The sequence below is a fragment of the Microchirus variegatus genome (assembly GCF_963457635.1).
Source record: "Microchirus variegatus genome assembly, chromosome: 3".
Classification (NCBI taxonomy): domain Eukaryota; kingdom Metazoa; phylum Chordata; class Actinopteri; order Pleuronectiformes; family Soleidae; genus Microchirus; species Microchirus variegatus.
In genome coordinates, this window is record NC_139804.1 from 16,823,078 (window position 1) to 16,850,114 (window position 27,037).

A 27,037-nucleotide genomic window follows, 5' to 3' on the forward strand; every position below is an offset into this window, starting at 1 on the left:
AGCCCTACACACACACCCACACCCACACACACACACAGAACAGTAGCAGCTCTACAAGAGTGAGTGCAGCCGTAAGTGCCATACATACTCAAAATAAACACACAAACACCCACATGCTGTTAGACTGTAAACACAGAGATATAGAGGGAGCGGAAGCACAGGTGGATGGACATGAGGTCTCTCCACAGAGGCTGAGTCGATGTCAGTCGTGTATGAACAGTCAGTTATGCAACACACTTGCAGTGACAGTCATTAAAATCTGCATTGTCCTGACAGAGGTCACTGTCTGAGAAAAATATGTCCTGCTACAATCTGTTTTCAAGAATCAGGACATTTAAATATTCAGAGAAAAAACATTCATTCATTCATTATAATTGTGAGTAAATTATATGGATGAACAAAAACCTTTCGAGATAATAAATTGTCTAATTACAAATAGGGTTGCAAAATTCCAAGAATTTTCAAAAGTGGAAACTTTCAATGGAATTAACTGCACATTTTCAAAACGTAAAGTATGCAATTTAAATATAGTTGGTGTCCTGTAATCTTGGACAATCAGATTTGATGCAAATACAGTTGAATATCAATGCTATTCCTCAGCTGCAGACATATAACTCACTACTAACTATGGATGCAACGGTATTCAGGATTTTACCGAACCATTCGGTACACCCTGTTCGGTTCAATACGCAACGTCAAACAACGGTATTTCGATACGTTTCAAGTAGCATCTGTTACACAGCACGGTGAAGGTGGTTTGAAGTTGATTTTAAGTTGGATATTCAACAGTCACTCGCTCTACAGCGCCACCCAGAGCAAGCCTCTCATTTACATCGTCATCACCCGTCTTTTTCAGCAGCATGGTGTATTGGTAGTTGTGGTTTCTGTGAGTGGGTTAAAATGTTGTTTATTTTTGTTGGATAGCACTAAACCTTATTTATTTTTAATTTGTGTGTTTTTATGTTTGCCGTTTCATTTGATCTGATAGTGCACCATTGTTTAAATAAGTTTGTGGTTTGAATATATCTGAGGTTTTAATTATCTGTAAAATGTAATATTGCCTTTGCTAGTCTGAGCAGTTCTTTATTAAGATATCGAAACTGTACCTTTACCGTGGCCCCAAAACCGTGATGCCTACCAAACCGTTGGAAAACTGTACCGTTGCATCCCTACTTACTGCAAGGCTATTGAGGCCACGCCCACTACATGCATTGCACATTCCATCACATGACATGAATGTATCATAAGAACTGGATAGAGCACCTCCTTCCTCTGGCTTAGAGTTTATTTTTCTGAAAATGAAATTTTTTGTTGTCTTAACATTCTGTCTTCTAACAAAATATGGACCAAAACCTCAATAAGTCAGATCCGTAATTTGATTCACGCAGCCCCACTGAGAGTGTGCTGCCTGTACTCAGGTCTGCACAACCTCTGAAATACACACATTAACAGACTGAAGTCCCTCACCCAGAGGTTCAAACACTGACAGGAGCACCAACCCACTGGTAGAACACCGCAAATCCATTTTAGCAGACTAAACTGCAGCTAGCTGGATCAATTTTGTTGGCTTATTTGTGCCCAATTTTAATTTATCCAGCTGTACTTTTGATTGTAGGCTTATGTGGCGCCTTCATTGGGCCTTTAACAAACTGTACACGCATACTATTAAACCAATTGCACAATATTTTGCTTAATGATGGTAAACTGATTAATCTGCCAATTTCTTTTTTTTCAGTAATCACCTTGGCCAGTTGACTTATTACAACTTATATTTAAGTTTACACATTTATTTAGTTTTCTTAAATGCTGCTAAGTAACTAAAACTTTGCTTTTTCATCCAACGTTTATTTAATTATTTTTGGTGAAAATACAGATATGCACTGCAGGCACAAAAAGCAAATTGTGAAAGAGAACATAAGTGTTGTTGGATAGATGTTGAGAAATTCTGTTTATAATTTGTAAATATGATTGAGGATACAAATAGGAAATCGTCATCATGTCATTCTAAAACAGTTACAGAGAAAACCCACACCGGTCAGCATCTTGCAATAACCCAACATATTCAAATAATGGAATGATAATTTGTCCTTCATCCACCTGTGTCCCTTGCCTTTTTAAACCATAGTCTATTGTTAAATGTCTTAGCCTGGGTCCTTTAAGGTGGCATCAGGTGGCACCACAGTCTAACCAGCACAATGGTCTTCAGTCTCCAATAATGCACCCTCTCCTGTGTGAAACCATGAATAAAGCCTATTTGACCAACATTCCCACGACTGTGCATGTGTCACTGCAAGAGCAGTGTGTGCCCACAACCTGACAGACTGATGGAGGAGCAGAGGAGGACAAGTGGATGAATGACTTCATTGTCAGGTGTAGAGAGAAGCAGACACAGAGATTGTTCACATCAGCAAACACAAACATAACCACACCTGCACTGTAAAAACACACCAGCATCAATAATCACATCCATACAAACGGTAAACCTGCACTGTAAAAACATCAGCATTAATTATTTTTAAATTAGGATAAGATGCAATGTCTTCAAGTCATATGCAACCAAGGTAGTCTGATTATTATTGAAAATGTATCGGGACTTACTTCAAATAAAAACATCAAAATAAAGCACGAGTTCGATTTAATATTTAACACAATATTCAAGCAACATGACTAGGGATGTAGGGTGAATGCCCGGTATACGCATATGTCCTTTCGATTCGCTAATGAAATGATTTACACGCATTTGGAGACCGGGGCCTGATTCTACAGGTTTAGAGGTTTAAAACAGGCTGTCAATCACCCTAATTGGCCAATGTAAGCCAGAGCTATGGCACTGCGTAACTGAACATGCTGCAGAGTTAGAGTTATTATTATGCTCCGCACAGGGAGCATCGATTTACAATGTGCTTTCTTACTTCTTTTTCTTTTCAAAACAAGTTCTTTTTAGACCAATAGTGACATGTAAATAAAATTTAAAGGGTTCTAATAATTTGGTACCCAAGAAATCTCAAATGGCACTGTTGGTGCCAAACTGTGCCAAATGAGCTGGGATTAAAACTAACTTTTTTCACCACCGCCCCGGAAAGGTCCCGAAAAAACATTTTGAACTGTCCCGAATCGTCCCGAAAATCTTTTTTACATTTTAAATTGTTACTTACTGATAATATAATAAAAACACAATACATTATGTTGATAATAAATAATATAGATATACTAGATTTGTTGTGTTGTTGTAGATGACAACCAACACGCTCAGTCACAGAACTGTGGCCTACCGGACCTTCTGCCACTACTCCACCATTTAGTGACTGCATTTAGTGGGTTGTAGTTTGCATGAGGCTGTTTAGGGCTGTCAAAATTGCTCAAAAATGACATTTGAAAAAACACACACATTCAAATATCTGTATTTGCGCATGATATCAATGACACGCATCTGGTGTGCGTTGCATCCGCTGCATCTGGGGGCTTTCAATCAGCCAGACTGTCAGGTGATGACAGCATGACATCAATAACAGGACAAACTAATACAACCAGACAAAACAACTTGTATAGGTAGTTTATTAAAGTTTAAACATATTTCACAACATAGTACCTACACAAAAATAAGTAAATGAACGAATGACCAAGAGCGCAGACCTCACGCTCTCTCTCTCTCTGCGCATACTGGTTTAAATGAACAACAAACAAATACTGAGTGCTGATCAATAGTTTTGTGCAGCAATTTAAGGTCCCAAATATGACAGGCTTCATTCAGTGTTTGAAACAAATGTCAACATTAATGAAACGTTTACATGCAGTGCGCGCACACTCACAAGGCAGACAGCCACATCGCGGCTGCGTTTTTCCACATTCAATATTAATTTTCACCTCAGAATGTGTGTTTTTAAAACCTATTCGAATATATAGGCTGTTAAGAGTGTCATTGGATAGGCGGGACCTCCAGTCCAACTTCACCCGTTTCATGCAGGAGAAACGACGCTTGCAGCAGGAGCTGTTCATTGGTGGGTACACTCAGACTCTTCAGCGCAACATCGTATCTGGAGTAAAGCAACAGTATTTCTGGTCTCGTCTCAGCTGAGCTCGAGCGGCAACAGTATCTCAGCTCGAGCGGCGTGCAGTGAGAGAACAGCAGTCTCTGTGTCTCACTGAACAAACAAAAACGCATTTACCTTTTCACATAAGTATTTCCACCGACCACGAACCCGTTCTGGTTCATAGAAAGTGTTGAAAACTTAAACATAAAAATTTAGTCAGTCAAAATTGGTCGTCCCGAGAGAGAATATTGATCGTCCCGATGACAATTAATTACGTCCCCGGGACGACGGGACGGTGTTAATTTTAATCCCTGTTCAAATGAGAGAACGGCGAGACATCTCTTTACTAAAACCGCTGTCATTTTACTTCACTTCAGCAGCATCAGACATTGCATAGCTCATGTCCACATGTTGTTACATGACCTCCATGCTACTACTGCATATTTTAAATCTTTGGGGGCGAGAGAAAAAAATCCTTAATTTATGCTGTGTTCCATGTACATTTACTCTGACACAGTGGTATCTACCGTGAAACTTGCACCTCTGGTGGAATCTCACAAGTGTTATCTTTATTTCGATACAAAGATTATCCACATAGAGCTTGTAAGAGATTTACTCTATTTAGTTTGGGCATGTCATTTTTCGAGTAGGGACTCCAAAAAGAGGGTCAGGGAAGAAGAGGTTAAGATGGAGTGAGAGATAAGGTGACTAATATTGACAGTATTTCTGATTTTACTCCAAGTACCACCAGATGAAGCTCATGTAGCACTAGTGGTACAGGCACCTCAGTTTGAGAACCATGGGTTTAAAGGCATTGAGGGATATTGGAGAGAAGTAGATACTATGAATATATCCGATGCTGATTTGAGATTGAGGCTTCACACAAATCTTGTGCTTTCAGTGAACGGTGAACATTATTCCATTATTATTATTTTATTTATTTTTTTAAATGTAGGCTATGATGACGTGATAAAGTGATAGAGATACAATAGGTGTAGTTTGGGAATTAAGTGGCTGATAGTTACGGATGAAAAGTTATGAATGAAAAAAAAGAGATGGCTGGCTCAAAATGGATGAACTTCAGCGCAAAGTAGTTAAGAATTCAGTCACACACTTGCAGGGTAACTTGGACCCAATGGGCAGATCTTCAAATTATGAGCGTATGTGTGCTAAATGTGTGTCTTTAACACTAACTGTATGTTGTGGCAAAAGTGAGTGTGATGGGGTGTGCAGTAGGTGTGTACAGTAGGGATGCACCAAAATGAAAATTGTTGGCCGAAACTGAAAAGAATAAATCATGGAATTTGGGAATGTCTACATGGACTTGGGAGAAGGAAACTGAAGGGAAGAGTGGTAGGTCTTCTGGTCAGTCCCACCACACTTGTGCCAAATACACAAAAACGCTCGGCTGAACTGTAAAATACTTTTACATTTTACACCATATGTATCAGATGTCCCTCATGTACATTAGTGCAATCAAACATGCCGACATGTGCCAAATAAAAACATCTTGTTCCACTTGACAGCAGAAGAGTGTGTCTCCACAAACGTGTTAAGTCTGGGCGGTGCCGCTCAAACAAAACAGTTTGATAATATTAAAAAGAAAGCAAACAAATAAGCCCCTGCTACTTCAATCGTATCTTTATTTTGCCTCAAGTCTATCTGATAATGTATGAAGATTTGGATTAGACAAAAAGTACAAAAAATATATACATAATACATACACAAAAATAACAAGGTGATATTAAAAAGCTGCTTTGAAGTTATACACATTTAAAATATTTTGACTTCCACTATGACACAATGTAAATATTTAAACTCATTCTTAATGTAATTCAGTCTTCTACTTCTCATCTAAAACTTTGCTGGGATAACCTCAGTCTAGTTTTGCAATAAGGTCCTTGCCAGCAGCTCAAACCTTTTTGTGACCTCTTGTTTGCATGCTCAGCAAGAAACTCATTTATGACTAGCGACACACACTGATCTTTTAAGAGCAAGATAAGCATCTTCATGCCAGGTCTATCCAAGTCACACTTGGTGTACAAAAATAATTCAGAAGGTGAACTGGTCTATACAGGGCTAGACATGAGGCCAGATTTCACACCTGCACGTAGGTTAGGGTTTGGAGAATCGGGCCTAATCGTTGTTTACTTGGTTTTAATTAAGGTTGGAAGCTGGTCAGAATTAGGGCTGTAAAGTCAAAGTCGACTGGTCGACTAATTGGTCGACACGCTCTGGCTCGACCAAAATTGTGATTTTATTTTTTTTCATTAGGAGGAAAGTACCACATGCAAATAGGGGTGTTTACAGCACCCGTGCTTCACAGGTAACAGCCTGTCTTCAGAGAACACCCGCCTTGTTTTCCACTATTTTGGTTTAGTCCAGCCCAGTGGGTTGTTGTCGCTCCGTGGCTCATGAGAGACAGATTAGCATTGCCATTAATTAGACGTGAATTTCGAGCTTTTCATGTTAGGCTACAGTCAGTCCTCCTGTCGCATCCATGTCAAAGACATCAGCAGTGTGGCAGAATTTTTCAAAAGTAGATGACAGTAAAAAAGTGGAATGCAAACTTTGCAAGCAACAGTTTGCTTTTCACAGTTCTACTACAAACATGACATATCATTTAAAACACTAAGCTAAGGTTGCTCCGTCCGTTTTGAGTATGAACATTTCAGAATTATTAGCATATTTCAATGTTTTAGTCTAATAATCATTGATTGGTTTTATAACTGCAGGCGCACCTGCCCGCAACAGCGTCCCACGGTCTATTTGGGTCTCAGCCGCGAAGCTGCGCTGCTCTGTTCCGTCTCGCTCTGTATTCCTCAACAGTTATTGTGCTGATATTACTAGTTATTTTCGGATATCACAGGCTATGGTATTGCGCAGATGAACGTAATGCAAAACGCTGTCAGAGCCGTCAGATGCTGTTGAACTCCAGCCACGGCTGCGGGTCTTTTCAAATTAAGAGCTGCAGCCGCACAGGTACTTTGCGGGTGCGGGTCTTCTCAAAATAAAAGAGCCGCACCCGCAAAGTACCCCCCGTCGATTAGTCGATTTTTGGTCGAAATTTTAGGGCTTTAGTCGACCAAGTGTTTCTTTGCACTACAGCTAACAATAACCAAACTACCACCTTTGAAGAAAGCTAGCGTGACAATGGGAATTAACCCGATTGCTGCTCTGTAAATTAAAAGCCCAGTTAAAGAACACATTTCAGCTTAATTTAGCCAAACTACCCCTTGCAGTGTTGCCAACTTATTTTTTATATTTAGCGCGTATTAGCAAGTTTTATTTCCCAGTCCTCTCCTCGCGCATCAGCCATCAGAGCAGGAGATGCTCACCCCTCCCCTTCCAGACTGGAAATGAATTGCACATGCACGAAGTCACCGCTGACTGATCCATAAATGCAGAATTTTCTTTGTCTAAAATAAATCACTGAACTGAAAAATTTAAGCAGCTTCTAGTGACATTTTGGACAGCGAGTTTCCTTCCTGAGGAGTTGGCAACACTACATGAGAGTGGACATGAACTGACCCCTGCTGTGTAAATGAAACACAAAAACCTAATTCAAGAAAAGACTTCAACTAAAGTTAGCCAAACTATGCCCTGTGATGTAAGCGAGCATGAAAATGGAAGTTGAACCGACCCCTGCTACTTTAATAAAGCCCAGTTAAAGAACAGAATGCAGATTAAGTTAGCCATGCTGGGTTACCTGCGAGGTAAAGCCCAGATAAAGAACACACTACAGCTAAAGCCAAACAACCAAAAATAAATCAACTCAAGGATAACTGGGATTTACTCAAAAGTAAGCAGGTCTATCTATCACATTATCTAGGGTGTAAGTTAAATTAATATGTGCATCAATGCCTATGTAAGGTATATAAGACAAAGCAACCATTCATGCATTTATTAAGACTTTTTGGTAAAAAAAAATAATATGTATAATATGAAATAATGGTTTATATTTAAAATCTCTCCCTACATAAAAACTCAAGGAAGGCACTTAAAGACCCCTCTTCTTCACGCCCCAGTGTTTATAAACCTCTGATTTCACACTACTCGCATGATATAAATGTCAGCATCACTCCAACTCGCACACTGTGAATTCCCCAGACAAAGACTTGCTCTATTTTCTCTGTTCATGCAGTCAGAAATGACACAGACAAGGCCGCCGTCTGGTTTTGCTGAGTCAAACATTGGCGCTATGAGCGAGTGGGTGAATTTAGGTGATGGGAGAAGAATTTCAGAGGTGAGAAGTTTATGAGTGCATACAGGAGTCAGTCTCCAGACATGACATGACAGGATTTCCTTCATCACCGTCACATGATGTGTAGCACCTCTTTATGGCAGATCTCAGTGTGAGTAGAAAGAAACAGGTGGGATCTGCACTACGTTTTGATCATGTCGTTAGCTCACACCTGTCTATGAATACTCAATTATGAGCTGCATGCAAGCAAAAAGCAGGTGCCTTTTACTGAAAAATATAAGGATGCGTGCGTGGCAGAGCTCTGTAATGTCTCTTTACAACCTATGTTTGGAGCATCAAAGCACCTTTTATCTTGGCTTCTAATCTGTCAACACAGGACCATTGAAACCCCGGCTGCTAAAAGCATGCTGTACTGCTCACTCTATCAGCTGCTAAGAAACTGCCAAGCATCTGTTTAATTACATTCCATCAATAGTATACAAACAGCAATTAAAGAAAAGCAGGGCAGAAGGACGAGAGCAAGTGTAAATCTGCATTGAGGAACTGACCAAAGCTGGAGATGAACCTTGTATAGAACAGTGATTTCAAAAGAAAAACATAGTGCAGGGGTAGGATTGTTGTAGTTATTGCAATAGTGTGGTTATGTCCAACACTGAGTCAAATTCAAAGCACATTAGCAAGAAGACCCGGGTGAGAGCCCTGGTTGGAACAAGAGCCTTTCTAGGTGGAGTTTGCATGTTCTCCCTGTGTGTGTGTGGGGGGATTTTCTGCTGGTTCTCCGGCTTCCTCCCACAGTCCAAAAACATGCATATTTGGGGATGAGATGAATTGGTCACTCTAAATTGACCATAGGTGTGAGTGTGAGTGAATGGTTGTTTGTCTCTATATGTGGCCCTGTGATGGACTGGCAAACTGACCAGGGTGTACCCCCCCATCGCCCTATGTCAGCTGAGATAGGCACAGCACCCCCTGCGACCCTCTGGTGGAGGATCAAGCGGTAGATAATGGATGGCTGGATGGAAAACAAGAACTCCTTTAATGAAAAGGCAATTCTTATTTAACATGCAGTTTAAATGCATACAGTTGTTTATATTACTCTGATTCACTATCAATGTAGGTTGTAATATATTTGACAGAAGCTAAGGGATATAAGATAAGATAAGGACATGTTGTATACTTCCAACAAGACTTTAACACGACAGAAATAACTGAAAAATGTAAATTAAACATTATAAATAACTGAACATCACAAAAGGCATGGTGTGTCCCTTAAACAGACATTTTACATTATTTCTGAGGGGCACATATTCTCTTCTTTTTAGGTTTTGGCAGCATCCTCAGACATCACACACACACGCACCATAACCAACATCATCCCTGTATTGTTTCTGTAGTATTATTTATGTGTCACATGCACTTACGAGAAACTGTTCCTTATCTGTTCTTATAAAACAATCCTAGGAACCCGGACCATTTAGCGCTGGAACTATGTTCAGTGCCGTCCTTTTCTTATGTGGTGCCATGATTGACAGTAGAGGTTAACTATATGGATTTGCATATTCATAATGGTAAACATGTACTGGAGTACATCTCTCCTTCCTGGCATAGTGTTTACAGTGAATGTTAGCACTCACCAACCAACAAACACAGACAATTTTGTAACATTTCAGTGACAGAATGGTCTAGCCAAATTGGCAGCTTGTGTTTTAATAGTGGTTCGAGTGCTACCACCAAATCTTTTTGGTAAAATTAAAACACACTTGCCTGGTAAGTGCAGTTTATTGATGCTGGTGTGAACTGTGACCATGACAAAATGGTTAGGTCTGGTTTCAGGGCTGGCTTTTCAGAGTTGTGATACTTTTGAACTTTTGACTTTTTCATTATTTGATCAGAAGCTGAACTTGCATTGCATTTTCACAAATGTGAAAATGCAATGCAAGTTTCCTTGTTCCAGGTGATAGCGAACCCAGGTCTTCTTGCTGCAAAGGCAAGAACACTACCCACTACACCAACCATGTGGCCCGTGTAAATGTCATGATATGACAAAAAAAAAAAAATACAGCATCAGGTTTTGAATAATGACCTAATCATGTATTAATTTATCAGTTAGAGATGAATCATTCAGACAAGGTGAAAGGAGACAGAAATGACAGCAACATTTTTGACAGCAAATGTGAGTTACTTATGATGTTCAATGGCAGTTGCATTACTGCCTTACAGACAGAGGTTAATAAGGTTTTAGCCCTTCTTTAAGTCTGTATTGTTCTCTTGACACACAGATGACACGTCAGTAAAACAAGCTTTATCAAAAATGTATTTTGGGTATAACATCCACATAGCTGATAGTGAACCGGATTTGTAAACGTTGACTTTCCTGCTTTATCATGGCTCACATGGTCACTGACAAGCTGAGATTCAATAGGAAGATAATGTGTGCTTGACACCCTGTGAAGTCCCGTGAGACAAACTATGTTTTGTAAACTGTGGGCTATACAAATAAAGATTGATTGATTGATGATGGCGTAGCAGAAATGCAAATAAGAAAACTGCAAAATTAGCCATTTTTGTGCATAAAGTAACAAGCCAGGAATTGCCGTCTTTATGCTTAACAGGCACCATCATCACAACCATCTGACATGACAAAGTATCAATTACAGGCACCATTTGGGGCAGCTGTGGCCTAGTGGTTAGGGCTTCGAGCTCGAGACCGGAAGGTAGCCGGTTCAATCCCAGACCAGTCCGCAGCTGAAGTGCTGTTGAGCAAGGCAACCCCCTCACTGCTCCCCAAGCGCCGCTCACTGGCATGGCAGCTCACTGCGCTGGGTTAGCATGTTCTCCACCTCACTGTGTGCTGTGTGTGTTCACTAACTCACTGCAGAATTAAATTTCCCCTTGCGGGACTTAAAGGGTTCTTAATCTTAATCTTAATTTTAGAAAGATTACTGTGATATTTGTTCAATAATTATGCATCGTGGCCATCAAAAGATAAACATGGCTTGCAACAAATGACAAACAATTGTTTTCCAGTGTCTTAAAGGTTGAGTGTCTAACAGAGGAGAATGTTAGACATACTTTTATACATGTATGTTTTATATTAAAGTACAATAGCTTTAAATAAAAAAAAATCTTCCAGATCATTAAAAATGCAAATGTGAAATCTTAAAAATAACTTTCTTTCACTTAGTCTGTGTTGTCAGACAACTTAAGCAGTGGAATTCATTTTTAGATTATTTAAATTGTTGTCAGTTTGTGAGTCACCTCGTAAGCTTTAGCAAGATGGCTGAGCGAGAGCTATCGCTAGTGTAAAATCCAACCAGCACAATCTGGATTATATGTGAAAACATTTTAACAGGGAAGAAGCAAAGTCTATCGAGGGACATTTTGAGTTATTTACAGATTCTAAGTGTGATTTCTAAGCTTTCCAACAATGTCTAACACAAGTAAATCAGATCAGAAGTCGTTTTTGTGCTATAACATACCACGCGAACACGACGAGGGATAAAAAACACAAATGCTTGATCAAGGGTTCAGGCAGTGAGTCAGAGCGGTGTAAGGCTGAATCCTGTCCATCTTCATTCAACGGTGAACACACACACACACACCCACACACGCACTACTGCTGCAGCAGCAGCAGCAGCAGCAGCCTCACGTGCATGTTAATTAGCCATGTGCTTTCTCCTTGTGGAGCAACTGATTGGCCAAAAAAAACAACAAAAGCTCTGGTATGTAAGATCACCACACCGTAACTAGGTAGTTTATGGTTTTTCAGACCCACAATACTGTGATTTGAAGCATGTAGGGGCTTCTTTGAAACTTTTTTGAAAAAAAACGAAAATCCCTCATTTTGTTTTCCTTGATTTGCGCTGGGCCGACTTGTGCCCTCTTTAGCCGTGGCGGGCCACAAATACTTCAACAACATAACTTACATGCGGAGTCCGTGTGTCATGGGCCAAAAATCATCTGATGCCACAGTTATACCCTTAATTGCAGCGCGAAACCGTTTTCTACACAAAGGTTGAGACGACGCACGGAGTAAAAACAATGAGAAGATGTAAGACGTAAGAATATCATTGTCCAAGTTCACCGCTTTCCTATAAATAGTTTGATTATTTCTAAATAATTTCTTCCACATCAGGAAATCACAGGAAATTAGCATCCGCTGTGTGAAAATAATGAATCTATTTATAGGAAAGCAGTGGACTTGGACATTGATCTTTTCTCAAGTTTTTATTGCAAAAGAAAACTCCACTGACTTGTTAAAACCAAATCTAAATCAGAATCAGATCAATTTGTGATGAACCTAATGAAATAGATTACATCTCAGTTTCTAGTCTATTCACTAATCCATATTTGTCAGGGATGAAAGAGGAGGACGAAATATTTGCATGGCACAAATCAAGGGACACACCTTAACAGCTGACTCTCCGTTATTTGTTTATCTATTGAGTTTGTTCTTTTGTGCCCCTCTCTCAGTCATTAATCATCAACACGACTGAGCCTGTGGGATGAGTGCATCTTAGAACACGTACGCTCTCAACATTTATTCTGTCTCAAGGAGTGTTTAACAAATTCACAGTTATGGCAAGCAGTTCCTCATTAAACAGGCTTAATTCTTTTGCCGTTTGTGCAAACGTTTGATCCAGTCCGCACCACAGGTCCCAAATGAGGAAATCCATCACAGACTTGTTTGTGTAGAAAGCAAATAGAGGTGGAGAGTTCATTTTTGTGAAGAAGAAGAAGAAGAAAAAAGAAAAAGCAAAGGTTAATCTTTAGTAACAAACACAGAGAGAGAGAGAAAGCACTTGGAAGCGTTTGATGCTTATCAGCAGTCGGAGGGAGCCTATTCACAACTTCACTCTGAACAAATGTCATGCAAATACCTCTTTCTCCTCACATTAAAAGCAGGGGTCAAGGAGTTGTTGACCTCTTGTAAACAACCAAAAAAGTCTTTATCCACAAGCCATGATGGAGTGATAATCAGTACTTTTCCAAGCACAGATAATTCCAGCTACAGCTGTAGAGTCTCATTCTCACTTGATGTATAACATCAATAAATATTTCCCTGGACAATGAACAGTCTTGAAAAAGGTCTTCTTCGGTAGATTTTATAAAGTATGATCCCATTCAGAAGAAAATTCAAGTGAATTAATTATAAGAATTTACCAAGAACATTTGCTTCATCGGTTCATCTGTCAAGTTCAGAACAGATGTATTTAGCAGGAGGAAAAAGTCAAAGTGCATGGACAAATGAACAAATGTGCTAAGCTATGTCATGGGCAGAAGCCAGTTATGTTGCCACTGCTTGAGGATCATACTTAGTCCATCTAACAGTGCTGAAACAGAAGTCTCTCTTCCTGATGTTAAACCTACTGACTTGTCGAAAGAAACTTGGAACATCTGCCCAGGTTAGTCAGGTTAATACCTCTGTCACCTAACTGACCAACAGCCAATCATGTCGCTATGTATTATGACTCACATAAGATACAGTATGTGCCTCGTACAATAATTAAACTCAGAAAAAGGGCTGCAAACCCCTGTCTTTTTGCTGTAAGGCAACAGTGCTACAGACAAGTGTTAAATATTTAATATTTAAGATTCTTAGAGCATGGATTCTGACTTTGTCAGTCCAAAAATGCACTAGTGTGGATTTCAACATGTTGGCCACCCTTTTCTATTATTTCCAGGTCAAAGCCCAGGAGGCAGGAAATGTGGAACATGTGCAGAGTGTCTCGACCAGTTTGGGTCCAGTTGCACTAGTAATCACATTATCTGGGTTTGTTAGTCCGATTTGGAGAAATTTGATCTAATGCAGTCAGAGTCAATGTATTTTTTATAACATAATTTAAATGTAAACATACAGATTGAGTGAGGAAATTTCCACTATGGCTGCAAATCAAATGAACAGCTACATTCAAAGGCTAATCAATACGGCCAGTCCAATAACACAGGCTAACAAATTACCAATTGTAGCAAGACAGATGGGGGGGGGGGTTACATGTACTTTACATTCCTATGCTTCTCCACAGTTTCATTTCCTTATTGCATTGATAAACCAGAGCTCTTGCAAGCAAAGAAAAAAAAAAAAAAAAGAAAGACTATGACTTCCTTTAATATGAAATAGCCAATACCAACAGCTGCTGAGTCATCATGTGAACAGCTGTAACTCTACTGCCGACATGTAAAACAATTAGAATGATGTTTTCATAGCTGCTAGGTGTCAGAGTGGAAGTGTGTCATTGACACGTGCCAACCAGCGTGTTGTCTATTCACCTCGTGCGACTCTTGTCTGAGCTGGTGAATGTCCTCAGGGCACTTGTCAAGTAAAACATGCAGGAGAGGTGACACAACACATGGACAATGTCCACACGCTCACAAGCTCTTGGTTAAGCTGGTAACAGGCCTCCAGACACAGACATGTCACCTCTCACACACACACTCACCATTACCCAGCACATTTATAGGACACTAACAAGCCAATAAAGACAGACAGGCATAAGATAACGAACATATTAAGACTCCCAGGTATCAATGGAGCATCACAGTCTGGGGTACTGGCACAAGCAGACTGACCAGATAATTCCTTGTTCTGCATCATACTGTACATTCACAACCAATTTGCAACATCCAACACAACCTGAATTTGACTAAGAGCTGTAAACAAGTCTCATGTTAGAATCCTTTAATTCCACAAGAATGTAAAATTAAAGTTCAAGTCATCTGCTGCCCAGATGAAAAGTGCAGACGTTAAACTGTTTATAATCTTCTCAATCCTTCTGGCACAGAGGAAGTTGTTCAGTAAAAGCCTGTTTTTAATATCATGCAACACGTTTAATGTATCAAGGGACAGAAATGATCAGACACTTTTTCTCGCATGTCACGCACCTGTAGGATGTTCTGATATTTCAGGCACCATCTTATCTTGTTGCACAATGTGATTGATAGTGACTAGCATGGACACAAATAATCGTAATAAAAGACACAAGAACATGCCAATCTGAAAACTCCAATCAGATACAGCTAATTCAGAAACAAATTATATTCTATACGACGGAGATGAAGAGGAGAATGAGACAGATAGTGGACAGTGAGGGGACAAGCAGATACACAGTACAAAGTTTTTTGTTTACTGCAGAAGTGGAAGCGAAGCTTCTTCTAATAAAAACTAATCTTTTCAGAATGAGGACATTTTGTAAATAAAGCTACCGTCTTCATGTGGATGTTTCAGATTCAACTCTGACCAAAACATGTTCCTGCAGTTGCTGTCTTGTTTGGTTCAACAGATGCACAGACCACCTCCAAGTATTGTGCTCTCTTCACAACAACCTCATCAAATCCATCATCAACAAAACAATAGAAAGTAGTCAGGGAGTCACAATTAAATAATTTTATTTCTGAATAAATACATCTCCAGAAAATGTCAACAAAATATGTTGTTCACTTTTGGAGACATGCTGCCCAAATAACAAAGAAAATGCAGTAAAAATACAATTAAACAAGCCGACCGTATTGATCAGGAGGAAACAATGTACACTAGCAAGTGAAAGAGCGGACTGGAGGTGTGTGGTTACTATGGAGACAAATGAAACATTTGACCAAAGCATCATTAATAAAAAAAATAAAAAACTAGCACAACTCTTTGATTTCATAATCAATTAATCAATCTGTGGATTGTTTTGTCAATTGATTAGTTAGATTATATTGCTGACACCATGGCATGTACAGACTGTATGTATAGGTGCGTGTGTGTTTGTGTGTGCGTGCGTACACTCCACCCATAAGGCTGTTTATATTGTCTATGATTCATGCTAATCCGGTTAGCCCATGTCATATAGATAATTCCAAGCATGAAAAATATATAAATGAAAATTGAGAGCCTTAATATGGTTCAAGTTTTTTTTTAATTAACTTCTGTGTCAATTAACTGGAAACAAGTCAAGAATTCATTGCTTCGATTGTCCTTTTTTTGTCTTCTAGAACAATTCAATATTATTATGGTTTGTACTATCAAACAAAAGAAGTGGACTGAACACTTGACCTGGACATCATTCACATTTTATTGACCAACCAAACACTTGTCGAATCAATCAATCTGTGTAAGATTTTTTTTGAAGAACTGTTTAACTGATTCTAAACAACAGTCCAAATACAAAGATTGTTGTTAGCCACTCCCTATCTGTCAAACTAGGTGTCAAACACTCCTACAAGAACCTCTCATTGGAGTCATAATGGCTATCCAGTTAATTATTACCAATCTGGACAAGGGCATGTGGAATAAACAATAGATTGTCAACACTGTTTCACCTAAGTCAGGAAACCTCTGGCTCCCAGCCTGTGGAAATATTTGTCTTTTTTGTTTTTTTTTGTTTTTTTTAAATCAAGATTTTCTGACATTTTATGGACCAAACGATTGCTTGAGTCAATCGGTAAATAATCGTTAGTTGCAGCCCTAAAATAGATACAAATTATTGTTGGTGTCTATACCAATATCATGAACTTACGTCGACGGATACGGTCATTTTAGACCCTTTAAATTATGAAGCTGTTAACAACACACCTTGTGCTGATGCATTGGCCACCTACAGCCATTTCAAACAATACCAAATAATTATCCAACTGTGTAACAGATATTCTGCTCCCACAAAGACACAATAAACAGCCCACAACATGACTCAATGAAAATATTGTAGCTGATTTGTATTTACATTTTTACAGTCTGTGCATAGTGCGGCATGTGATGGATAGGTTTGGATTGTATTGGATTTTGTGTTATTAAAAAAGTGGTTTTTTTTTTTAATTGAAGCAAATTGACAAGGTTAAATCAATTCTGCTGAGACACGACGTTGAAAAACTCATACATAAAGTAGCGTTCTTTATGTTGGGATTAGCCAGACTTCCATTATCACACCTTTTGACAAGAACAGGCAGATATGAGCATATGTCTCCTACTTTGGCTTCCCTCCACTGGCTCCCAGTACACCACAGGATACATGTGGATTTATTGTTTGTGTGCAAATATCTTAATGGACTTGCTCCACCTTACCTCGCTGACCTACTTCAACTTTTCACTCTTACACGGTTTCTAAGATCAGCTGATCAGTAGTGCTTGGAGCATTATGGAATGGTTTTCCACTTCCTATTATGGCAGGCCTCATCACTTCCTTTTTTTAAGTCTCTCTTAAAAACTCATGTCTTCGCTTTGGCATTTGAATCAGTGCGAGTTTGTGCTGTGTATGTTTTTGCCTTTCATCTGTGTGTTCTGCTCTGTTCGTGTTTTATTTATTTATTTATTTTAAATGTTTGAATGAGTAGTATCGACAAATATTCTTAATTTTTCAAAAATAAACGGACTCAGTCTTTTCGGGGGATCTTGGCACGTTTGCCAATATCTGATTATAATTTTTTTAAGTCATAATCAGTCAATAACAATATTGTTATTATATATTCTCCTTCATTGGCATACCCTTCTGCTTTGGAATACAAAACACATTCTGGCTGGTTGGTTGGCACCAAAAGGTGAAGTAAGTAGTTTATAGTGACATCTAGTGGAGAGGCTGAAATTTAGAACAACGAACTGCCCCTCTGCTCACCCCCTCCCTTCCCTGAGCGATACGGTGTCATCAGCCGATCAATTGTCGTCCTCGTCGTCTTTCTCCGTGTCAGGCCGCGGTAGAGCTGTCAGAAGCCGGTGAGGGAGAGGGCGAGCTACCGCGGCCGTAGCAGACGAAGCGGAGAGAGTGGAGGCGGGACTTCCGCTACAAGTAAAGAGACGCTTGTTTTGTTCTCTCGCGTTTGTCCTTACAGGCTCCGGTAGAAACATGGCGTCTCGCTGCTAACAGTGGCTATGCAACCGCGGTCCGCGGTCATGTTATTTTACATGACTTTTTGAAACACTACGAAAATGAAACAACAACTATTATACAGCGACTAGACAATGCAGGAGCACATAATATGTATAAAAAAGTGGATTTTGGGTTATGTAAACCCATAAATACTACACATTATACCTTTAAAGGTCCCATACTATACCCGATTTCTACAAGTTAAACTAGTTCTCTGGTGTCTTTGTGCTTTGGTAAAAATACCATAAGAATGAAGCACCACAGCAGTTCTATCACCCTGCCAAAACACCCCTGTTCATAATGCTCCGTTTAGTAATATCTCTAAGGGACAGGAAATGACATCAGCCACAGAGGTTACTGGGAGCGTACAGCAGTTAGCATTTGGAAAATTGATCATTTGCAGGCTCTAGCTGGCACATTGCCGTCATATATAACGTGTGCTGCACTATGGAGCCAAGAATAGAAAAAAAAGTGTACTGTTACGGTATCAAATTCAAGGTACCTTTAAGGGTTCTGATACAAATGTGAACTGTGCCCTACCCTAGATACGTCTGCTATCATGTATTGTTGCCTTACCTAAGATCCTATAAACTAGAAATAGCCCTTCAAGAGAAAAAAAGTTTCCTCACTCATGTGCTACATCAAACAGGCAAACTTTTCTTCAATGGAGAGTGTGACAACTATTAATGGTTAGCCAACAGGTACAAGGCTTTCTTCCAAGCAACTTCCTGATTCGCATGAGACAAAGCCACAACAAACACCCATAACGTTTTATTGCTGTGGAAAAACACTCAAGCTTGTGCTCCAACTGATCTTGATGATGAAAGTTTCATCATGTCTAAGCACACAGTAATCAACTAAACTGGAGCAAAACTGCCAGTGACATAAATGTGATAAATGATGCCATTGTACAATAAGACCTAACATAACTTTACCTTTGATAACAGGGTGGCCTGTTTATTATTTATTAACATTATAATACAATACTGTGTAAATATATGAACACTCGTCCAAAAATGTGATTATTTATGAAAAGTGCAAAACAAAAGTATCTCTTTTTTGCTATTATTTGTCTTCTTTTGCATTAATTTTTTTTATCATAATCAATACAGAAATATGTGACTAATGGTTCATAGATTATCTGCAAGACAGCAGTCTGCAGCAGTCATGTAAGGGTGTTTCAAGGTCTAAACTCAAGATTACTGCAGAAACACACAGGCTGCCACTGGCATTGATTGTTATTGATAATAATATGTTACTAATTCTAATGCAGCTTGGAGACAGTTATGAAAAAGCTGGATCTTGGAGAGCAGGTCTTACTGGGTTCTTTTTAAAATTAACTCAACACATTATCTGGCTGTAGATGTTTTAACAGATGTACTGTGTCCTGAATGTTAAGTGAATGTTGACAATTTGGGATTCAAGGTTGCACGCTATGAGGAATATATGGGATAATGCAATTGAATATTGTAATGGCAATATGACTATAGATCAGAGGCATCTTGGAATATTCTTCTAATTAGTGAACGAGACAGTGAGACAGATGCTGCTCCGCTACCACTGTCCACCTCATTTATAACCACTAAGCATGTTTGTGTGCCGATATCAAGGCTTGCTAGCATAACTTAGCTTCAGCATTAGCTTAACGTCCCAACACCATTGTTCTCATTGAACCACTGGCAGCTTATGACTTTTTATTCTACCTTCTCGCAGCAGTGCAATGTCCTTAATGAGCCCCTAGTGTGAATAAATAAAAATCAATTCACCTTGATGACGGACAGTGTCATCAAGGGTGTATGACGCTAACAACGTTGTTTACAGTTCAAGCCCCGCATAAGCCAACTGACTTGCAACAAGAAAATATGACATTTTTGTAACAAATTAAATGACCTGTAAAATAATATAATGTGTTTCCAAGCTATGTAATAAAAACATTTAGTGAAGTGGTCAATGTTTTCACATAAACCCAATAATTGTTTCCCCATTCATTCTTCTTTATTGTTTCAGACAGCAGTTGGTGTGTACAATGGTAGAAATGTGCCTACTGCCCAAAGCACTTCCTGTAGTGTATTGCACATAATAAATGTGGTTTTGTTGGATAACCATTGCAGCCCCGATGAGAATATTTTGATATTTTATGTCTTTGTAAATGCTATTTTTATTTGTACGTCAGTAACCCTGTTAACTGTGCTGTTGCCTGTTCTGCCCAAGACCATCATATGAAAGAATTCTACTAACACTTCTAATGTTGAAAAAGCTGCTGTAAACTGTAAGATGATCATGGGACACACAAATCCTGGAGATTAATGATTTAGTAAAACTTGTGGGAGTATGTGTCAAATCTTCTCACAGTTTACCATGGATAATATGGAGTACCTATGCACTGTTTCCCATAAATACACCAAAAGAAATGTTTGCACTGCATTTTACACCAAATTCTGAATACCTGACTTTAATTTCTATAACAAATTGACAAAAAATCTGTTTAACACAAATATTAAGTGATGCATCACACTGTTGTTTACTCGACTTGCATGTTGAAGCTGGTATTATTCTACCAACATTTCTGTACAGGGAGCCTTTCAGCCTCTCATAGCCACATTATACTGTGGCCTCTTTGAGCATCCACTGCCCACAACACACCCACCCAACCACCATGACTGCCAATATGACACAAAGACACCATGTTACTACAGCCCACGGTCAAAGGGGGGGGGGGGGGGGGTCGGTGAGAAGGAGAGAGGAGAACTAAGTCATATTATTCTCACTCTGTAACTATTTTTATTTGATTCTATTTAGATGCCTTTCATTGCTTGCTCACGTAACAAAGTCACACACAGACACAGCAGGGAGATCTGAGACTATCTGGGACTATCAGAATAAGTGTTTCAGGTTTTTTTTTTCATTTTGGAGAAAAGCTTTTTTGCATGTTCTTCTCAGAGAGCCACAGGGCCGAGCACGAGACCCTGGCAGGGTGACACAGTGTCCAGCGCTGAATCAGCGGGTCGCATGTTGTGTAATCTCTCTCTCTCTCATACACACACACAGAGAGTAACAGCACACACAGAGATAGGGAGGGGGGACTTCACAAAGAAACTTTTTTTCAGCATAAAGGAAACAGAGGCCCAAAGAAGTGCTGTATACAGTTGTGGCTCTTGTTTCATTTAGCACCTCTAAATGGGTCCAGTCAGGCTATAAAACTAATCTATACAAATAGCAGATTCTTAACGCTTGACAGAAGTTTTGTCAAGAAAAGTTCAACTTAAGAAAAAAAAGCACATGGTGCACTGATCCTCAGTCCAAAAACCTGCCTTTAATCATTCTGAGGGGGCAAATTGCAAGTCCATGCTTTGCTTGGTGGGATCTGGGAATCAAGCCCCATTCAAACATGGCATTAACAGCTTCATTGATCTGATAGCATGTGGTCAGCCTTATGCCGGAATCAGACTACACAAATCCAGGAAGATTTTCAAGCGATTTGTTTGTGACCAACACATATCCAGTGTATAACGGCTGTGTGCCCCGCCTAATCCAATGTGTCTTACAACATGCACCTGGATATTGACCAATAGGATAAAGAGTGATCTTATGTGGCGTAACATTCAGACATAAACATGGCGAAGAGGGACGCTGCTGTTGGAATAATATGTTGGGGTAAGATAACTGTCAAAAACATGCACACATACTCTGTTGTGATTTATTCAACATAAATACAAATTGACAACCGTGAGAATACGATTCAAATAGTTTTAACTTAAAAAATATGAATCCACAGTCATGAATACGAATCTGCAGCTGTCACTCTCAAACATACGTCACAGGGGCCCCAGGCATTGTATAGCGAGCAGAAGATTCATTGATTTCACACACTGTGCATGCGTTCAGAGCTCGGACCGAGCTAGCTAGGGATGGGGCTGATCCGATTCGGTATCGGGTTCCGATACAGACGTAATTGACGGATTGGACATTTCCGATACAACTGTAGAAATGTCCAATCCGATATGTCTGTGCTTTAATGTCTGCTGAAATGTCTCCACAACTGATTCCCTGACTGCTCTGATAGCTGGCTGCAAAACGTGAACGTGACCTGAAACTGTTCTGTGTTTTTTTGTGTGTAAATAAAGTTAGCTGGATCTCACTCGTGCGGCAAATTTTTTTTTTTAAAACATTTAAAAATCGTCAGGGGGCTATTAAGTCGTACATATCATACTTGCCTGTATAAAGGAGTTTATTAAAGCCTTATATAAAATCAACAATGATGATAATAACATTAAAGCAAACAGAGCATCCATATCGGAATAGTATCGGTATTGAAAGATATCCAAATTCAGGTATCGGGTCGGATCAGAAGTGACAAAATTGCATCGGTGCATCCCTAGAGCTAGCGCCAAGATGGGTAAGGACAGCGGTGAAATTTGTTTCAGGTTGGATATCCCTGGTAGTTTTTCCTTACCCTGGTCAAAGGTCTAAGGACAGAGGATGTTACCAACCCTGTGAAGTCCCGTTAGATCACGGCTTGTTCAATGTCCTTGTTCACCGCTCTTAACTACCGCAGTCTCATTTAGGTCATGTGACCTAATGACACCAAATCAGTGCAGGACAATATACTGTATGAAATATAGTCCAACTAATCATATTTAATTTTCACAAACAATCTCGTCAACAACAGGCCTTAAAGATTTCAGGCACAGAACTTTATTCAATACATGTAATTTAACTTGAATTGTTGTAAACATTAGATATAATAACAGAAATGGAGACAGAATGAACTGAGCCAGAGGAAACGGCATGAACCGTTAACAAACAGACATTATTTCCCTTTCTTTCCTCTGGCTCAGTTCCCTCTGTTTCTGTTATCTAATGTTTACTACGTCTTCTCTGTTTTTTTGTGACACTTCAAATTAAATGCATTGAATAAAGTTCTGTGCCTGAAATCTTTAAGCCCTGTTGTTGGGATTATTTTTTGAAAATGAAATACCATTGGATGGACTAAATTTCCTATATAGTCATGCACTGATTTGGAGTCATTTGGTCACGTGACCTAAATGAGAGCGTGGAAGTTAAGAGTGATGAACAAGCCATGATCATGAAGCTATCAGTTGGTGGAAATAGAGGAGGGTGCAGCTACATATGCAGCGAATGTCCTTATTGGCACTAGCTCGGTGCTAGCTGTGAACGCATGCGCAGTGTGTGAAACTGATGAATCTTCTGCTCAATACTAGGGATGCAACGGTACAGTCAACTCACGACTCGATGTGGTTCACAATTTTTTTGTGACCACGATACGATTTTCTCACAATTTTTTTTTTTATCAAAATGACCTATAGACAAATTATTACCAAATAAAATGATCTTTTATTCGTAGGAAAAAAATCTAGGAGGTGCTTGCACTCTCACAAATAAAGGCCACATTATAATTCTCCGACTGTGTAATGCGTTATCTGACTGCGTAACCACAGAGACCAATCGAGCCTTCATACTTCTCCGTCGTGGTGATGGATACGCACTGCAATTTCCCTCCCGATCAGTAGGGGTCGCTACGCAAGGTTGTTGTGCTTTTGGCTACAGTGAGCAATAGCGTCCGAATAAAAAAGACTGTGGAGGCGGAATAACATTGAAACAGTGGCCGTTTCTCACTTTTCTGTGTCACGGGACACAGTTTTAAGATAATTTGAGGCGAGAAATTGGCCATTTAGAGTCTAAACATGTGCTGTGTGTATTAAGATATGACTTATTATAGTTTGGCAGCTCACAAGGTGGCGTAAGGTTACTTTGCTTCTCACTGTGGTGGCAGCTAATATGCTGCTGCATGTTGCTTGTGTTGCCGCTATATGGTAGCAGTCTCTTGCAATATTTACATGCGGTTTTGGTTTTGTCTGTCCATTTCTCAGCAGTTGTATTTGTGAATATAGGGAATCCAAAATGCCGCCACACAGGTGATTTTAAACAGCTCGGTGCATCCTCCATCTCAAAGTTGTTGCCATGTCTTCCCTTGTTCTGTGCCCCGTACCTATGTAGTGACGTAAGTCACCAAACAGTGACTTTTTTTTTTAAAGATAACGTAACCTATTTCTTTAAAAAAGAAGAAAAAGAGCATTTCCTACTTCTCTCACATTCGCGATTAATTTTTTCTGTCAACCGGTGAGAATCGTCACGCATTTTTACCGATTTTTAATCGTGTCACAATGCATTGTTACATCCCTACTCAATACACAATGCCTGGGGCCCCGTGACATATTTTTGAGAGTTACTTGACAGCGCCAGATTCCTAAACGCATAACTGTGGATTCGTAAATTCAATAGTATGGATTTGTATTTTTTTGTATTTTGATTCATATTCTCACGTTTGACGAAAGTACCCCTGCCTCTTTGATGTCCACTCAAGAAACTACAAAAAAAAATGTTGGCAGGAAACAGCGGGGGCACTTCTGCATCTCATAGAGTCATTAACAAATCCCAGCCCGCCTCCCTGATGACCTATGAACTCACAGTGTTGTGAACAATTATTGGTTGGGCTAATACTAGTAGTCCCGATATAGCATTCCTCTTTCTCGTCTTCATAAACCCCCCCTCGCAAAAATGAATGATATAGTTCTCCTGAAAAACTGGTTCCATATTGATAAAAAGCAGATACGTTACAAAACGTATGTGGAAACATTTACAAATTGGTATCGTGATTACTGATTTGCCCAAACATAGATCGGCAAAAAGTCCAATATCATGCATCCCTAGAATAAAGCGATCAATATCAGTCGCCACATCATCCCCAAAACACCTTTTGTGATCAGATTTGAGGACGAATTCAAGACACATTGAAGGTGTTTTAAACTGTAACTACCTCAGTCTACCTATGATCACATCACTGAAGACAGATGTTAATACCAGTACTGAACAGGATCACTTAATTCACTTAATTGCTCAATTATTTAAAACCATTCGAAACAGAGATTCCAAAGACGAACTAGAAATTACGTGTCATGGGCCCTAATCAGTATCTGAGAGCATGTGACTAATATCAAGCTATTCAGGCAACTGATTAATCCGCTGACAAACAACTGCCTGTCTGTAATCTATGCTTGAAAAACATAAAAGGGAAACAATCTTGGATGATGATTAATGAGAGGAAAACTGTGACTTTTACAGTCTAAAACAAATTCAATCACACTCACAGGTTATGTATTAAGGTCAGCCAGCACCACACAGCACTGAGCATCTGCACAACCGTTTCCTAGAAACACGTTGGCACAGTGATCACCAATGAATTGATCTATTGTTGGACAGTGGTGTTAGCAATGTAAAGCCTGCACATGCTGCAGTTCCTGATCCTCATGTACTGTACTGTATATCAGCTCACTTATTAAAAATGACTGCTGTACTGTACTCTGATGTGAAGCTATCCGTTTTGCATGCACAGGGATTTCATTTCTAGCATTGGAGAGATTTGAATATTTTCTAAATCTCAGTTTTGGGTGCAGAGATTATTAAGTTAAAACAAATGGGTCTTAAATATGCTTACTGACAAAATGAACAAACTGAAAACCATAACTCATGGCTATATCTTTTTTATTGCTCGTAGTAAACACCATTAGCACAGCATTTGATGTTTATACGGCCTTTAAAAACCATCACAATGCTCCTACACCCAGCACCACAATGGCTTTTGCTTGGACCAAGACACTAAAAGTAAAACAATTAGTTGATAGTTGGCTATTAAATAACTTTTTTTTTGGATGCCAAATGTTGGTGGTCACTAAATTGCACATTATGGCGTGTTTTCCCCCACTGGAGTTGTCACAAATGTAAAAGGTATAGGATAATATTACCTTTATCAGGGCAGAGATTATGACAACACACCCCCTAAAAGTCACTGCACCGTCATAAAGCAAATGTGCTAATGTGTGCTATTAATCGGATTATCTTCAGGTGCTTGTGCCGCTTCGCAAGTACACGCGAGTACAAGCAAAGGCCAGTTACAGTAATTAATATAAACATTCACAGCTGCGTTCACGTGAGCAGTCAGGAGGAGGACGAACCTCATTCAAAAACCGGTTACTTCAACTTGTCATCGTTTCTACGCAGACACACAAAGTTCATTGGAAACCGCCGTACGCACAGACACACACCGTGACTGACGAAGCCGCATTCGTCATGCGTGTTTACCACCAACACGAGTTTCATTTCAACTTCTACAACTTTTTTTAAACCACCATTCAGTACTTCTGTTCTGTGCGGTTAGCCGGCGAGGGGAGGCGGCGTAAAGTTGACTGTTTTGACAGCGGGCTCTGGTTTCCCTGTCCACGCCACAACAGCAGTTATACTGCGAGTTCCGTCAGCAGAGCAAAGTTCAGAGAGGCAAGAGCTGAAAAACTTACCAAAGTTTGCTCATACTGCAGCGCCCGTTGGTCTGTGCCGTCTCCTGCCATGGTTCTGCTCCGTACCTGTGCCCGGCGACCTGCTGAAGGCTTCTCGGTGTGGAAGTAAGCGGGAAGCAGCCGACAGCAGCGAAAGCTCTCTCCCCCTCTCTCTCTCTCTGTCTCTTTGAATGAGTGTGTGTGTGTATGTGTGTAAGAACAGTGATTAAAGCGTTCAACTGACTGCAGTTACTGTGTGAGAGTTCACAAAGGGAACTCCAGATAAAAACCGCGTCCCTGGTTCACTATGTTCCTTCATTTTATAGCGTCAAGTCTGGAGCAAGATACACGCTCGCACAGCGTGAGGCGGGACTTCGTAGACTTAACCCTCCCATATGTCACTCAAGTCAGGGAGAAAAAGAACTCCGACCACTGGGTTGTTATGAGTCGTGACCTTTTTTTTTTTCAACAAGGAATTATTTTTGTATTAATTACAAATCACAATGAGCACATTTCAACAAAATACAGCAATTCTTACTATTTCTACTTGTATGAAAATTGACACTGTGCCTGGAAAGAGAAGCCAATTAAAGCAAAATGCAGGATTTTTAA

At 39.7% G+C, this 27,037-nt stretch overlaps 1 protein-coding gene across 1 annotated transcript in view; it reads right to left on the reverse strand.

Moving 5' to 3' along the window:
* LOC310925319 (chloride channel protein 2-like) overlaps positions 1–26,497 on the reverse strand; it is a gene marked incomplete at both ends in the record, with an annotated part of 151,023 nt that extends 124,526 nt beyond the window's left edge. Inside the window, one exon of the mRNA XM_083887242.1 lies at positions 26,447–26,497. Coding sequence (XP_083743368.1) covers positions 26,447–26,497 — 51 coding nt within the window. The remainder of the gene's footprint in view (positions 1–26,446) is intronic.
* Positions 26,498–27,037: the final 540 nt, after the last annotated feature.